General features: G+C 45.8%; 1 protein-coding gene across 1 annotated transcript; it reads right to left on the bottom strand.

The window, feature by feature from the left end:
• Positions 1-2,476: 2,476 nt before the first annotated feature.
• CCSAP (centriole, cilia and spindle associated protein) lies at positions 2,477-15,473 on the bottom strand. The gene is made up of 3 exons (XM_086627360.1): positions 15,170-15,473; positions 4,532-4,815; positions 2,477-2,650 (listed from the first exon to the last, which is right to left on the bottom strand). The coding sequence occupies exons 1-3, from the start codon at positions 15,471-15,473 to the stop codon at positions 2,477-2,479; spliced, it is 762 nt and encodes a 253-aa protein (XP_086483486.1).
• Positions 15,474-15,743: the final 270 nt, after the last annotated feature.

Here is a 15,743-nt window from a genome sequence, read left to right as displayed (position 1 = left end):
ACTCGATTGTTTCCTCAGTACACAGCAGCCTTGATGCTGTTGAAGATTCTCATGCTCTGTGGAACACCTGAACAAGCCTGTTTGAGATGTTTTAAATTTGGTACCTAGTATCCAAGGCAGAACACATTTAAGCCTTCTATAATTATTGGAAAGACCGACATCTAATAGGAGATTCATCTTATCCGAAATAGATACTTAAGGCGGGCACATAATCATCTTGGCTTCTCCATTCTCAGTGGGAAGAGAGAACTGTAGAAGCTGTCTCTGAAAGCACGGCAAGATGAGTCCTGCCCTATGCAATCAAGAAAACTGTTTAATGTGACAAAATGCACTGAGGGTATGTTTCATCTCCTGCAGTCTCATAAAACCTACAAAGCCAGATGTGTCTGTGGTGTTCTGGGCAACAGGAACAGGCAGAGTTTTTATTGAATAAGGCTGTTAAACACTACCAAGTTAGTGCTTTGATACTGCTGTTCAAAGCCAGAGTGGATTTCTAAATTCAAACAGCATCAGAAGCAACTTAAGCATATTTACAGCAGCTATTTAAAGAGGAAAACACAGCATAAAAGGAAATCAAAGGAGTCTCGTATGGAATAAAGGCATCCTCTGGAATAGTTTGCCTCAGTTTTGGGCCCTGTTGTAAAGTTTTAGGAGGCTCTAGCCTGTGGTTTACTTAAACTTGAACACAGTAAACTTTGCTATGTGTAAAACATACTTCATCATACTTTGCATTCCTAGACTTAAAAGCTGTCAGATCTCTAGTAGGTAGCCTGAACAAGAGTTGTCTTTATTGTTACAGCTTTATGCTTAAAAGGCAGGTAAAAATCAGATTATAAATTTCATGGATTTAAGACATTTTAGCAAGATTAAAATTTAGATTAACAAAACTTTCACTGATGTAATGTAATTTAACACTAGGAGGCAGCAGTGCTTGGTCCCTTTGCATGATTGCTTTCATTAACACACAACCAAACTTTTCACTAAGCATTTAACTCTGTTGCAGTAGTAATTCTAGAGTCCTGCTTACTCACTGAGACTGTGGAATGAAGCTAAGACTAGTGCAGGTTTCTGCTGCAGAAGTGCAAGTGTGCTTCCTGTGAGAAGGTGTCCAGTCTGTAAAAACAAGCTTCAAAACAATTACACTGAGATAACCAATGTATGTAACTAACACACAACACATCTGAACAAAACTTTGAAGCTCACAATTACAGCAAAAATCTGCCTAAAGATTAGTTATCAAATTGAAAAAATTTACAGCAGCTTGAGGGAAAAAACAAATCACTGAGGATCTCACAAACAATGACTGTCTTACTATGCAGAAGTAGGACCTACAAAGTGAGAGTATTCAAATTCCATTATATATTGTTTACTAAAGGGTACACCTCTCCTTCGCCTAGCCCTCACCACCCTGTAGTAAGGAGTCCTGCACCAATTTTGAGAGGCAGAAAGCTTCTCAGGACTTCATCTACAAGTTTTATCAACATGATTTCCAAATTTAAAGCCTTTAACAGTACACTTGTACAATACCACCAAACAGAATGCATATTGCACTCTGACCCCCACTGGGCATAATGGATATTCTTAAGTGTTAAAAATAGACTTTATCAGACAGGAGCCAGCCCTCTCCTTCAAAAACCTGGCATTTACATGATTAAGCATAGAGTAAGTGTGACCACAAGCTTAATACAGTGGTACGACTTGATACTGGTAGAACTAGCAGCTGCTTATTAAGTCGCAGCTATCAGGTAATGATTGTCTACAATCAGTTATTTGGTACAACAGACACAGCAACACAGCAAAACAATCCTGTAGCTGTTTCTTGCCCTGAAAGTTAGTAGTTTAATGACATTAGAAACAGCAATAAAAGTTAGCATCAGCAGATTCACTAACCAAACAAGGTTTTTTGAAAGTTTCTATACATAGACAATACTTGGTATTTCCCTGCCCAAAGCATCTACATTTATTAGTGCTGTTTACCAGACCCACTGGCTTTCCTGTTGCCTGTCTTAATATACTTATTTTGGTAGAAGTATTAAGTCATATAGCACTATAAATGCAAAGGCACCTCCATCACACCTTTAAAGACTCTCCCCAACACCACCTCCCCATGACTTCAACTTTTAAAATAAGGGACAACTGATTACTTGTAACCAAGATCAAAAAAGTGTTTGCTTTGACTCCCTGTGTGCTAGCATTCCTCCCTCCCACCCCCAAAACAAGTCAACTGAAGCTTTAGAAAGATTCCCAAAAGGGGAATTGTTTAAAAGTTTGGGTAGCTATATCTAAAAGCCTCTTCAAATGTTATGGCTCCGACAATACACCCCACTGTGAGGTAGGTAGCCAAGATAAAAATATTTTAACAAATATTTTAACAGCTGGAAACTCTCTATAAAAACCTTGCATAAGTAGTTTGGTTCCTTGCACTAGTGTCCTGATATGCGTAACTTCGTTTGAAGATGCCTAAGGGAATCCAAGTTCACCGAGCTCTTGCTGAGTAGCATCTCATGTACTCTGTCATCCAAGGGTTGTCCGGTGGGGAGGGCTTTATTCGCCAAGCTTTCTCTGCTTCTGCTGATCGTACTCGCCTCTGAGACAGCTTCCTTTTCTCCACTTGTCTCCTGTTCTTTGCTCGTAGAGCAGACTCGTGAATCTAAAAGACCAGAGTTAGTATTACAGCAGGAAAACAGCTGAGAAACCCCCCCAGGAAAGCTGAGGATCACTTTGTATTTGTCCCAATCCCCATCCTGAAGAAACAAAGTTTGCTAGCAAGATTATATTTTCTTCTGTAATTTGTACTACTAACACAATAGAAGCACAGAAACCTGATTAAAACTGTGTGAAATTTTCTTCTGCCTTATCTTTCCCACTTCACATTATTAAACAATTCCAAACATCTTGAAAGTTTCTCAATCTTACTCTGACATTCTAAAAACCTTGATTCTCCTATTTCTACCATTTTAGATTCTTAAACATCCCTCAATATGCTCAAGCACCCCTTAAAACCTAAGCCATAGTAGTAAGACCAATCCCTAGACTCCTTATTCGAGACTGATGAACTTAATTTTGAGAACATGCTGCAGGCATACCTACATACATTTTTATATTAAAAATTATCATCTTTTCCCCAAATTTAATCTTAAGAACCAGCTTCTATGTTTGCTTGCTTCTATCTCCAAATTTAAAACGCTATCTCCCATCTCAATTAGGGGAAAAAAACACCTTTCAAACATTCAAGAAAAAGTGACCTAGCCAGGCAGCAAGCAGTCAGTTCTCACTTAAAGAAACATCTGTAGTGACAAAGCACTAAATAAGTGGCTTACAAGTGTCTCAGAAGTGTCCTGCCCATTCACTCCAAAATCAAGACTTGATCTTAGGGGTTCCATAACTGTTTCTAGCATAAATAATGTTAAAAGTCTTAGAAAGCATAAATATCTCTGCTCAAGTCAGGCATCAGCCTCTATTAGGCTTCAACATAAAGCACCAGTCAACTACTTCCACCACTGACCAAAGCTTATTGATCTGGTAACAGTATCCATTATCAGGAAGGGCAGCTTCTTTCAAGAGCTGCAAGGCCCAAATTCCTCATTTCCCTCAAAGCTTGGTTGAGCTGTCCAAGGAGACTATGCTTCAAACCCCTTCCAAAACAGCCCATCAGAAGTCAGCTGTACCTTACCTATAAAGAACACCACCCACCTTAATTCTCAGATATCTTGGTCATAGATTCAGACTCTGCATTAGTAGTAAGATAAAGACAAGACCCTGGCAAGGACACATTAGCAATTATGGTTTCCCAATCTAGGAGAGTTATAGAAAAGAAAGAAATGGATCTGCTCTAACATTCCAACCATAGTGTTTCTTGCTAATCCAGGAAACAGACCCCACTACAGCAGAAATCTGGTACTGTCCATGACCATATGAATTTTATTTGTGCTATTTTGCTAATATTTACACCAACCCTGCAATCCACCAGCCATCCAACAGACCATTCTGCTGTCAGCAAAAAGTTCCCTGCTGGCAACCCACTGAAACGGGCTGCTAGACACGTTTTGGCAGCAAAGCACTCATACCTTCTCAGGGAGGCTCCTACTCCTAGGAAGCACCTCAGGAAAAGTCACTCTTTCACAGCACAAGCACTACTGCAGTGTTTATATACCTGCCTGCTGTGGGATGCCTGGTGCTAAGTGCCTGCTGCTTTTCTCTTGTTTTCATGAAGTTCAGAATGCAGAAACACATTTATAACAGCCAGTTTTGCTGGTAGTGCTGTAACAGCCGGAAACAAGATAGCCAAGTTTTAATCGGAACTTGCAAGTATTAGTCAAACATGGGAAGTTTCAAAACCAATCAACAGTTAAGAGCTATTTGAATTGGATATGTCTAACCTCTTCAGGTTTATTGCTAGAATTTTATTTAATTTTTTTAGAGTTTATTGCTAGAATCCCCATGCACTCAAATAAAGGCATCCCTGAGAAGTTTTACCTATACATTAGACATATGTCACTGCATGTTTAACAAAACAGCAGCTTTTACTTACTTCATTCACTGAAGCAGAAGCACAGACATTGTGGGTTTTCTGGCTTCCAGTATCTGTCTGTCTCTCCCCCCACCCATACAGAGCAAATGGATGTTTATTCTCCTTCGGTGCATCTGTCTTTTGAGGACTTTTGGCTGATCTTCGATCATTACGACTGGACAAGGCACTTCGACTCGGACGTCGTCCTGTACGGCTGGTTTTGTCTGCTTCCTTTACAGAAGTCTGTTCTACAGTTTTTTCTTGCTCTTCCTTCTGCTGCTTTTCCTGATCTTCTCTTTCTTTCTCTAAAGAAAAAAAATAAAGTTATGCTTTAAGCTCCCAATGACATTATTAATGTCCGATTTGGACAGCATCTCAATACATCACTGAAGCTGTGCTTTTTTTTTTTCAGAAATTGAAGAAGTCATTACTTCCTTAGCAACAGATGGATACCTTAAGTGCCTTCATTCTTCAAGACTACAGTATATCCAAGCCCATCCCTCTGTACATCAGCTTTCACGTACTTCAACATGCCTTTCAGCAGGGAGGCTACGGATACCAAATAGCTCCAGGCAGTGTTTTGCCAATGGGCAGAATCAGCACAAAGAACATGGACACCAAGTTAAAGGAATGAGCTTATTTTTACTTATGTTTAAGGCAATAGAATAATGAGTAAAACAACACAGCAAGAATGAAAGGAACAAAATACATAACGCACCTAATCATTACTACATAATGTTAACTATAGTGATTAAGAGATATAGAATCATAGAATGGTTTGGGTTGAAAGGGACCTCAAAGATCATCTAGTTCCAACCCTCCTGCCATGGGAAGGGCAACCCTCCACTACACCAGGTTTCTCAACACCTCATCCAACCTGACCTTGAACACTTCCAGGGATGGGGCATCTACGACTTCTCTGGACAACCTGTTCCAGTGCCTCACCACCCTCTGAGTGAAAAATTTCTTCCTTAGATCCAATCTAAATCTACCTTCTCAGTTTAAATCCATTGCCCCTTGTCTTATCACTATATACCCTTATGAAAAGTCCCTCCCCAGCTTTCCTGTAGGCCCCCTTTAGGTACTGGAAGACTGCTATAAGATCAGCCCAGAGCCTTCTCTTCTCCAGGCTGAACAGCCCCAACTCTCTCAGCCTGTCTTCACAGCAGAGGTGCTGCAGCCCTCAGATCATCTTCATGGCCCTCCTCTGGACCCACTCCAGCAGCTCCATGTCCTTCTTGTGTTGGGGACTCCAGAGCTGAACACAGTATTCCAGGTGGGGTCTCACAAGAGCAGAATCACCTCCCTCGACCTGCTGGCCACGCTTCTTTTGATGCAGCCCAGGATATGGTTGGCTTTCTGGGCTGCCAGCGCACATTGCTGGCTCATGTTGAGCTTCTCATCCACCAGCACTCCCAAGTCCTTTTCCTCAGGGCTGCTCTCAATCCATATACATCACCAATTGCCTCAATACTTTACCATCATCCAGATCCGCAGTCACTGGGGAGCCCCAGTTGCAGTGAGGATTTGGAGAGCCAGTTCCCAGCAACTGGGAGGTCCTACACAGTGCAACCACCTGTAGGTGAGGTCTCCAAAGTCACTGCAAGAGAGTCCAGCTTTTTATATTGTTGAACAAACTTACATAACTGCCAGCATGGAAACATCTGGTTTCACTCTGCTCTTAGATCTCACCTGAAGCCTGGCCAGGGCTCAAGGCAGAACTAAGGGCTTTTCTTTAACTATTTGGCTTTGACCACTCATCTCCGAAGAAGGCCAGGCATCTAGCTTCATGGCCTTGACAACCCACCTCTAAACAAACAAAGGGAGGATAAATATATTCTCATGACATTTCATCTTCACTAATGATTATGTTTTATCTAAGTTACATCTTTCACTAATGATCATACATATTTCACTAATGATCAGATGCTAATATTACATAATGTTTGGTTGGTGGAGGGGTGTTCATCTAGAAGTCAGCTTTGGTTCAGGGCCTGCTGCTCAAGCCTCCGTACTTCAGGCAGTATTTTACATGTAGTAAGACTGTTGCCAGCAATCTCCTGTCTTCACTCTTTCATCCTTGCATCTTTCAGACAGCAAACAGATGGAGTGCTGAATGCCATGTAGATGCTGCCAGCCAGCCAGAGATCATCTGATAAGATTACGTGAAATATTAAATCCCTCATGTTATGAGCTTCCACTGAAAAAAGCAGTGATTCATTTTCAAGCTCCCTGATTATGCATACCATATATGGTGATGGTTTTCTGTTTATGGAGGAGAGGGGAGTATGAAGCAAAGACTTACGAAGTGATAGACATCACCCTTGCTACCTGTTCTGTGAAGTATGTTTTACATTTACAGTACCATACTCTGCAGGCAATACCCTCCAAGGCTCATTTCCCCACCACATGCTTTTCAAACCTGCCGTAACAAGGGTCCAGCATTTGTCCTTCAGCCACTGGGTATGTAGAGTAGGGCTTGTGGGGCAGAATTTAAAGTCTATATCATTGTTAATTTGCAGACGTAGACAAACACTGAAGGCTGAATCAGCATTGTCTGAAACATTAAATAAAAAAAGACAGGGAAACAAATGTTCCATAAGATTCTCACTTCACAGAGCTATGGAGGAACTAGTTTTCCTTTTTTTGTGATACCTCACAGCTAGCAGTTCTTGACATTTTCTGAACACTTCTTATAGACAAAAATTTGGGTCTTAGACTTCAGTTGAAGGAAGCTAATATCTGGTACAGCACTGCAGGACTTCATAAGTCTAAGAGAAAGGCTAGTAAGAAAATAGTGCCTTACAGTTTTAAAACAAGGTTTTAAGTTGTTTTGGACAAGTCTGGTTTATAACTTCATTAAATATAGTCAATTGAGTGCCCATGGATAGCCATTACAGCAGAGAATGGATTGAGAGCAGCCCTGAGGAAATGGACTTGGCAGTGCTGGTGGATGAGAAGCTCAACACGAGCCAGCAATGTGCGCTGGCAGCCCAGAAAGCCAACCGTATCCTGGGCTGCATCAAAAGGAACATGGCCAGCAGGTTGAGGGAGGTGATTCTGCCCCTCTACTCCACTCTTGTGAGACCCCACCTGGAATACTGCGTTCAGCTCTGGAGTCCCCAGCACAAGAAGGACATGGAGCTTCTGGAGCGGGTCCAGAGGAGGGCCATGAAGATGATCCAAGGGCTGGAACACCTCTGCTACAAAGACGGGCTGAGAGAGTTGGGGCTGTTCAACCTGGAGAAGAGAAGGCTCCGGGGTGATCTTATAGCAGTCTTCCAGTACCTAAAGGGGGCCTACAGGAAAGCTGGGGAGGGGCTTTTTACAAGGGCATGTAGTGATAGGACAAGGGGCAATGGATTTAAACTGAAAGAGGAGAGATTTAGATCAGATCTAAGGAAGAAATTTTTCACTCAGAGGGTGGTGAGGCACTGGAACAGGTTGTCCAGAGAAGCTGTGGCTGCTGCATCCCTGGAAGTGTTCAAGGCCAGGTTGGATGAGGCTTTGGGCAACCTGGTGTAGTGGAGGGTTGCTCTACCCATGGCAGGGGGGTTGGAACTAGATGATCTTTGAGGTCCCTTCCAACTCTAACCATTCTATGATTACTGACTGGAAGAGAATTGCCAAAGATTTTTCCCACCTTTGAGATCTGTAAGGTGTTACAAACTGGCGACAAGATGTCTTGAAATATTCTGTTAATACGAACCAAATATACGGCTTACAGTACTTTAGTGATATATAACTTTAGAAAAAAGTAAGTACACAGAACCCTGTTTTCGTTCTCCATCCTGCAAATCTTCAACAGTAGTGTGGACAAATTGGAGGTGTATGCTAGACACTGAACACCACCCCTAAGCATTGCAGACAACGAGCAGACATTGTGATCTGAAGTCTGTGACTTTTAGGCCAACCATACCTTTTATGTAAAAGGCAACTAAAGCCTTTTATTAACCTAACAGCATAGCAGTCCACTAGTAAGTGATTCCCTTCAAGTGTCTGCCTTTGAGCATTAGATGCTGCCTTTTACTAGACAGACACCATGATACATTCAAACTCTGCTGATATAAACATGTTGAACTTGCAAGTTTTCTGCCACAACATCTACTTCTGGTTGTGGTAGGGACAAGCTGCAAGCCACCTCTGTTCCAAGTCTCAGCACTTTCAGCCACCACCAGCATACATACCAGCTATGTATGGAGGGAATTCCTCCACTGGCATGGAAGGAGCTCATCTAGTTTAAGGCTTGCTTACATAGAGAGAGGCTGACCACAAACAAATAGAAGAAATTTTACCCAAGCATCTTCATTAAAAGCAGAAGGGCTTGCCAATCATGTGACACAATAGCAATCATTCTTGCTAATTGCTGTGATTTAGCTAATCGAGTACATGCCCAGTCTGACACTGATTTAATTCCATTTCTGCATGCATCCATCAGCAGTTACCTGCCTGGCACACTGGTTAAGCATCCATTTACTCTTGCACTCACTTTGGTCTTGTAAAGACATGAAGACTTGCCACACGCCCCACCACTCCCACAAGGTGAACCTCGTGCTCCCTTGCTGTCAGTCTTGCCAGCATATTTTCTACTTGCTGCCAACCAGCAGAGGCCCTGATGCTGGGTCCTGTTCAGGCTGGCCTATACACAATCTTCCAAGGTGTGCAGGTGCAGCATTCAGCTACAGATGATACTGCAGTACAGCTGAGTATGTGGTTAAGATTAGCCAGCAGCATTCAAGTACTTGGGAGCTGTATTTGTTAAGAATTCAGTTGAGCGCCTCCACAAAACAACCAAGAAGAGGAGTCAATGCCAAAGGAGCAACAGTGTGAGAACAAAAAATGGTGAGACAAATTTCATGTATCTAAATACTGGGTGCACAAAGTTTCAGTCATTATAGTCAAGGCTGAATAAAAAGCAAGCAGCAGGGACCTCAATGTGGTAAAAAATCTGCTTTCACAAAGTGTCCTGGGCTCTGGGACACACAACATCACCCCTAACAAGGCAGCTCATTCGTCACCACTGCCAACAGGCAGCACAGAGCTATCCCCTTACAAAATATTTTCTACACATCTCTCTACATAGCCCACTCCTAAGAAGGGACCGGCTACGTCTCCTTCTGTGTAAGAGGCCATTATCAGAAGGAAGCACTGTTCTGAGAAAATAAAACACTGAGGGGGGACATACTGCTGAAACAGGAGTGCTTTTATTTTGGGAAGCTGTTCCATCCTCCATTCAAGGGAAAATGGCATCTTCCTTCTCTACAGAGGAGAACGGAGCAACACAAGAGCTCATGAGCAGCAGAAGTGGCATTTAGAGACTTAAAAACACAGGAAAGTGGGGACTCTGCAATCGCATGGATACTCCAGCTTTAAGATACTACTTCAAGGCAACAGCCATGCCTGGGGATGCTGCTCACCAGGATATAGTCCCAGCTAGTGCAGAAGTGATTGAGCCAGCTTGTCCTGAAATAGCAGTAAAAGCATATAGGTAAGTGGCACGCAGAGCCCTGCGCACAGCCTTACAGCAAATGCTGTTATGCCAGAGCATACCATAGCACCTTATGGGCACCTGCTATCAAAGCACGTATTTCAATTAATTCAACCCTACAGTGCATTTATACAGAACTCAGTTGGTGAAGGCACAATGCAGATATCCTCAACAGTTATTTAAATCTTCTATTAAAAACTATAGCTTATATCCAAGCATTTTGTTAGGCATCCCTTTTCACAGGAAGGGAGAAAAGCAGCAGTTGATAGCAGGGAAGGAGTTAGACTCAGCTGCTCAGGGAGCCCAACCACCAGCAACACCTACTCATCTCCTTTCCATGCAGTGTGCCAGCTCCAGCAGACACAGGAAATTCAGAACTGACTGGCTGCAGCATTACAGGGATTAGAGAGGAAAGAGAAAAAGCTAGGAACATTTAAAACTGCATCATGGATGCTAAGCAGAGCACACTGGACAGGAGGAGATTAAGTGCTTAGCAAGCAGAACAAGGCTGCCAGGCCCACCCAATATGGCTGTTGAAAGCTCCTGCTCAGAAGAGGTCACTTACCCCTGGGTGCAGTGCCCAGCTTGTACAGCAGCTCCCTCCAGGGCTCAAGCAGCAAAAGCTCAAATGGAGCTTCTCTCCCTCCCACAGTACTGCATGCTCTACGGAGAAGACAGGACTCCCATTTCAAAGGCTCTGCTGACTTACTAGAAGCATCAACAACCTTCTGATCCGACCCACAGGTCCTAGGGGTTAACGGTATTATCTCTATATAGAGACATTTGCTCCTTACAGTGTTAGCTCAGGTTCAGGAGCAGCACTTTGTGCTTAAACTGCCATGGGCAGGACTCCATTCCCTGCTTCAGTACAAACACCTCTCCAAACAGGGCAGGTCTCCAAGGCCTCTTCAAGGGGGCATATACTCAGTTGTGGATATGAACTGACTACAGCTGGGTAGAAAGTAGTTACAACAGCCAAAACATTGCAACATCATGCCTCAAGACAGATCTTGTATATACGAGGCAGTATTGGAGCTAACAGCAACACAGCAGTTCAGAGTTGATTAAATTCACACAGTCTTCATCTGCAGCAGAGTTCAGAAGGTAATGACTTGAGAAGTCAAGTCAAGTACTTGAGAAGGGATGGTGGGGAGGTGGGGGAAGGGCTCTTTACATTAGTGATGGGTAATAGGACAAGAGGAAATGGGTATAAGCTTAGTCAGGGGAGGTACAGGTTGGATGTTAGAAAGTATTTCTTCTCTGAAAGGGTTGTCAGCCACTGGAATAGGCTGCTCAGGGAGGTGGTTGAGTCCTCATCCCTGAATGTGTTTAAGAAAAGGGTGGATGAACTGCTTCGGGACATGGTTTAATGGTGGATTAGGGACGGTTGGACTGGATGATCTCTAAAGTCTTTTCCAACCTAGAAATTCTATGATTCTATGACTGGCTCAGCTGGACAGCAAAGCTTGTTTCCAGCCAAAAAAAATGGAGTAACTTTGAATCACAGTACTATAAATCCCTAAACTGACACTGTTGCCTTCTTCCCCCACCACAAGCTACTCCTTCCTGTGTTCTTGGGACAGCAAAACCACCTGCAACATCATAGCAGACAAGATCAGGGAACAAGTTTGAAATAGGATCTTCTACTGAGTTGTACTAATCCAGATCAGTCACTTTTCAACTACTGTGTGGCAGCTGCTTTGATACCAGCTTGTCACCGCTGTCACTTAAGACCTCTGCACAAAAATGCTGAAGGCAAAATGGCAATAAGGATTGAAAGATGCCTTCATCCTGCATGTGTGGGCAGCAGTATCATGTCACAAGCCACAGGTCTGACAGCAGCGCTGCTGCCAAGAGCTCCTGGTTTTCACTCACCAGCCCACTGAGTTCTGTTGACAGTTTTGAGGATGTGTCAACTAGACCAGTTGATTTAGGTCAAGATTTTATTGGATTGTGTTTAAAGCACATCTGTGCCTGGGCACATTCTACAGAACTGTCCCACAAACAGTTTCCACAAGTGGAAGGCCAGAAGGAATTGACCCGAAGTTGCCACCAAGCACATCTTAGTATCAGTCAGCTATAGCTGAAGCATGAGATACCATGACAAAACACATTTAGCATGTAGGACATCTCCGGTGTTCATGTTGGTAGTACTTCAGACCAAGACCACTAAGCCTTAAAGTCAAGCTGCATACATCAGCTTTCTCTACACGTACCAGAAGCATTTACAAACTGCTTTGCAAAGACACAGAGGCTCCTCTTAATGAGGAAAAGAAGAAACCATGGTCACACACACCATTACAAACTGGCTTTACCTCAGATACAAGGCATCATTAGCACTGGCCAAACATTCTTGGCCAAAAGCACTGCCGGTACCACTCAGCCAGAAATCAGGTTCCCCACAGAACAGAGGGAAGCAGCAGTAGCCAGGTAACAACCAGGATGCTGCAGCATGTGGGTGGATGGCAGATTCAGAAGACAAAAGATGTCATCAACATCGGCACACTCAGCTACCCCCACAGCACTTCAGTATAATTAAGTTCTCCCAGGAAAAAAAAAAAAGCAGTTGAATAATGGAAGATTCACAGAGTGGTAGTTTCTGTTATCTCTTCACATGCTCTAATTAGCCAGCCACTGAGCAAAAGAAAAACACTCTCTTAAAATTGTCTAATACTAAATGAGTCACTTGCTTATATATTAGCGTGTACACTAATATACCACAAGTTTCCACTAAATCCAGCTGCCTAAGCAGAGTTGGTTTTAGTCCTTTTGCCAAGGACTTAAAGCTCTTCAATACTTGAAGGACTTCAAAAAAATGTATATCCCAAGCCACTTGGTAAAGAAATGAAGGTTAGGTACAGATTTTTCTCCCACTGTAAGCGTAAAATAGCAAGGACTTAAGAACATTAGGTACTCACTCCCTTACAGCAGTCATGGCAAAGTTGCATCAGCTATAGGCACAATTGCCAAAAACCCTACAGCTTCGCAGACCGCTGTTGCTCCACAGTGTCTTTGCCAGCAATACAGTAATGAGGACACAACTATGCGTACACTGATAGTCACACACACCATCCACTGACCACAGAAAGTGCCTGCATGAGCAGCACATCCCCAACTATCAAGCTTTTATCCACTGCCAAAACTGATCCAACCAGAATCAGGTCACCAAGTAACTCCAGCCAGATCTCCTCTCAGAAAGGAGTCAGGGAGAGCAGCAGGGAGCAGGCCAAGGTCTCAGCAGAGTGCCCTGGCCAGCAGCCTCTAGCCTTGGCAACTGCCAGTCCCATCTAGATCATAGCAGGCTACTTGCTTTATCTGTTGGCTCAGTGAGCAGAAAAACAAAATTCTGGTCCCTACCACAACTGCCCAAGATTAGCACATGTTCAAACTGCATCTAGAAAAGGTAAGAATGCCAAGTTCTGAGAGCAACTTCAACAGCTTCCACCCTCCTCTCGCTAGAAGCCAGGCCTCAAAACCGCCCATCTGGACACCTCTTTTCCCACAAATATCAACAACATCAAACCTGCTCTTTTGTGATTCCTCAGTTCTTCTCAGTGAGATGCCATGTACTTCCACAAATACTCCCCAGTCTAACTTCCTCAAGGCACTGCAAAGTCCTCCTTGAGGAAAACAAGATTAGACCAGTATGTACTTTGTTACATACTGGCTAACTGGGGTGCTTCCATCACTGCATGGCTTTGGAGAGGTGAAGTGCTTTACCCTGGCAGCCAGCAGCTGTGTGCACCCCCATCCCCAAGCAATATGGGGGCTGGGTACCATGCAGGCCCACCCAGATGTGGAGACTACAGCTCACTGCAAAACCCCCTCATCACTAGCATGCTCTAAAATACCAGGCCTCTTGAACAAATGACAGCAGAGCTAAAGCTTTTTTATAACATGGTATTCTTAAGGACAATGAATGCAGTTTAGTCTTGAATATCAAAATACAGATCATTCTGGTAAGCTCAGGCCTCAAGGGACATTGAAACAGATTAGTCCCCCCACTTCAAACAAGCACATCTAACCCCAGAACATCCCCCAGGCAGCACAAGGCTTAACCGAACCATTCTCAAGGATTTTTCCCTGCTACAGTGCAATAGATACACAGCTGATTCAAAATACATTCCAAAACACCAATCAGTGGCTGCCAGATAAAGTTTTCTTTCATCATAGGTGAATCACAATACCCTATGGGATAAAAAATACTAACTTTAGAAGCTGTGTTGCTACCTGTCTACTCACTCCACATAGTTAATTCTTGAGACATCAAAAGGCAAGATACACTAGAATAGAGCAAAACACTACTAGCTCTGCACCTGCTTAAGCCTACGGAGTTGTCTGCACTCAGCTGCAAACCCAAGACCAAACCTCAGGCAGCATTAAGAACCAAGCATTCAGCTGAGACAGATTACATGTGCAGATCCAGGAGAGCAACCACAATGAGTGCCGGTCACTGGCACACAGTCCAGCTTGCCACTTGCCACTGCTTTTGCCAGAGAACCTGCTTATGTAACTGCAGAGATGCTCCGCTCCCATGGCAACAGTTTACATAAGTGGCTGTGACTCAGGATGAGAGTTACCACCGCTCGGTTCTTTGAAGAGACGCCTGCGATGTCGCAGCTACGGCTTCTCCGCAGGCCTAGCGAGGGTCCGACTGACAGCGCTTTATTGCCTGCAGCCAGGAAAAGCGAGCACTTCGGAAAGCCACCGTGCCACGGGAGCCCCAGAGCCCCAGCTGATGGGAGGTTTCACCCCCGAGCCCTCGCTGGCCCGGCTTTCCCGCACACCCCGTTTGGAGGGTTCCAAGCGGGAAGCCCACCGCCTCTCCTCGCCTGCCTGACACGAAACCAGACTCCTGCTCTCCTCGGCACCGGCCCTCCATCGCTCACCGTCGGGTACTGCCCGGGCCAGGCCCCCGCGGACACCCCCGCCCCGAGGGCCGGCCGGACGAGCCAGGCGGTGGCCGGGCGCCCCCCGCATAGTCACCCCGCAGGGAACCGGGCGCCGACGGGGGACGGCGGCCCGCCCGAAAGGAGCCATCTTTGACGTTCCCCGCGGAGGAAGGGTCAGAGCCCGCCCGGCCCCGCCGGAGCTCGGACCGCAGCGCCGCGGCTCGCCGCCCCAGGCCCTCGCCCCACCCCCCCACCGCCGCCATCACCCCCGCTGCCTACCGGGGCTCGCCCGTCCCGCCTCGCTCGGCGCTGGAGGCGGCGCCGCCGCTTCCTCCTCCTGCGCGACCGCGGGGCTGCCGGCGCCCGGCGGCGAGGGTGACCCGGCGGTGCTGCTGCCGCCGCCGCTGCCGCCGCTGTCCTGCTCCCAGCCGTCCCACAGCCAGGGCCGGTGCGCCTGCTCCAGGAGGCGGCGGCTGAGGCGGTAGCGCAGCAGCTCCAGGTAGCAGGCGCCGCACGACTCCCACTTGGGCTCCTTGAAGCGCTTCATGTACTCCGTCTTCACGCGCCGCGCCGGCACCACCATGACGGGGATACGATGGGATGAAACGGGACGGGCCGGGAGCCAGGATGCGCCGCCGCCGGGATGCGCCGCCGGCCGAGCCCGCCCCCTCCCGCTGCAACGTTTAAATCCAAACAGCGGCGCCCGGCCCCGCCCCCGTCCGCCCCGCGCCAATCGCGGCGCGCCGCCGCCGCCGCCCCCTCCCCGACGCCCACCGCCGTGCTGGCGTCACGGCGCGCGCGGGCCCGGCACGCGGGGAGGCCGGGGCTGGGAGGGGGCGCGGGGGGAGGGGCG

Source organism: Tauraco erythrolophus, chromosome 2, assembly GCF_009769465.1.
Source record: "Tauraco erythrolophus isolate bTauEry1 chromosome 2, bTauEry1.pri, whole genome shotgun sequence".
In the NCBI taxonomy this organism is placed as follows: Eukaryota; Metazoa; Chordata; class Aves; order Musophagiformes; family Musophagidae; genus Tauraco; species Tauraco erythrolophus.
The sequence above is the reverse complement of the archived record's forward strand: the minus strand, read 5'-3'. Positions and strand labels throughout refer to the sequence as shown.

Coding starts and splice junctions, on each gene's coding strand:
- CCSAP (XM_086627360.1), bottom strand. CDS start 15,473: ATGGTGGTGCCGGCGCGGCGCGTGAAGACGGAGTACATGAAGCGCTTC. Junction 4,816..15,169: donor GGCGGGACGGGCGAGCCCCG/GTAGGCAGCGGG, acceptor TTTTTTCTTTAG/AGAAAGAAAGAGAAGATCAG. Junction 2,651..4,531: donor CTTCTGCTTCAGTGAATGAA/GTAAGTAAAAGC, acceptor CTGGTCTTTTAG/ATTCACGAGTCTGCTCTACG.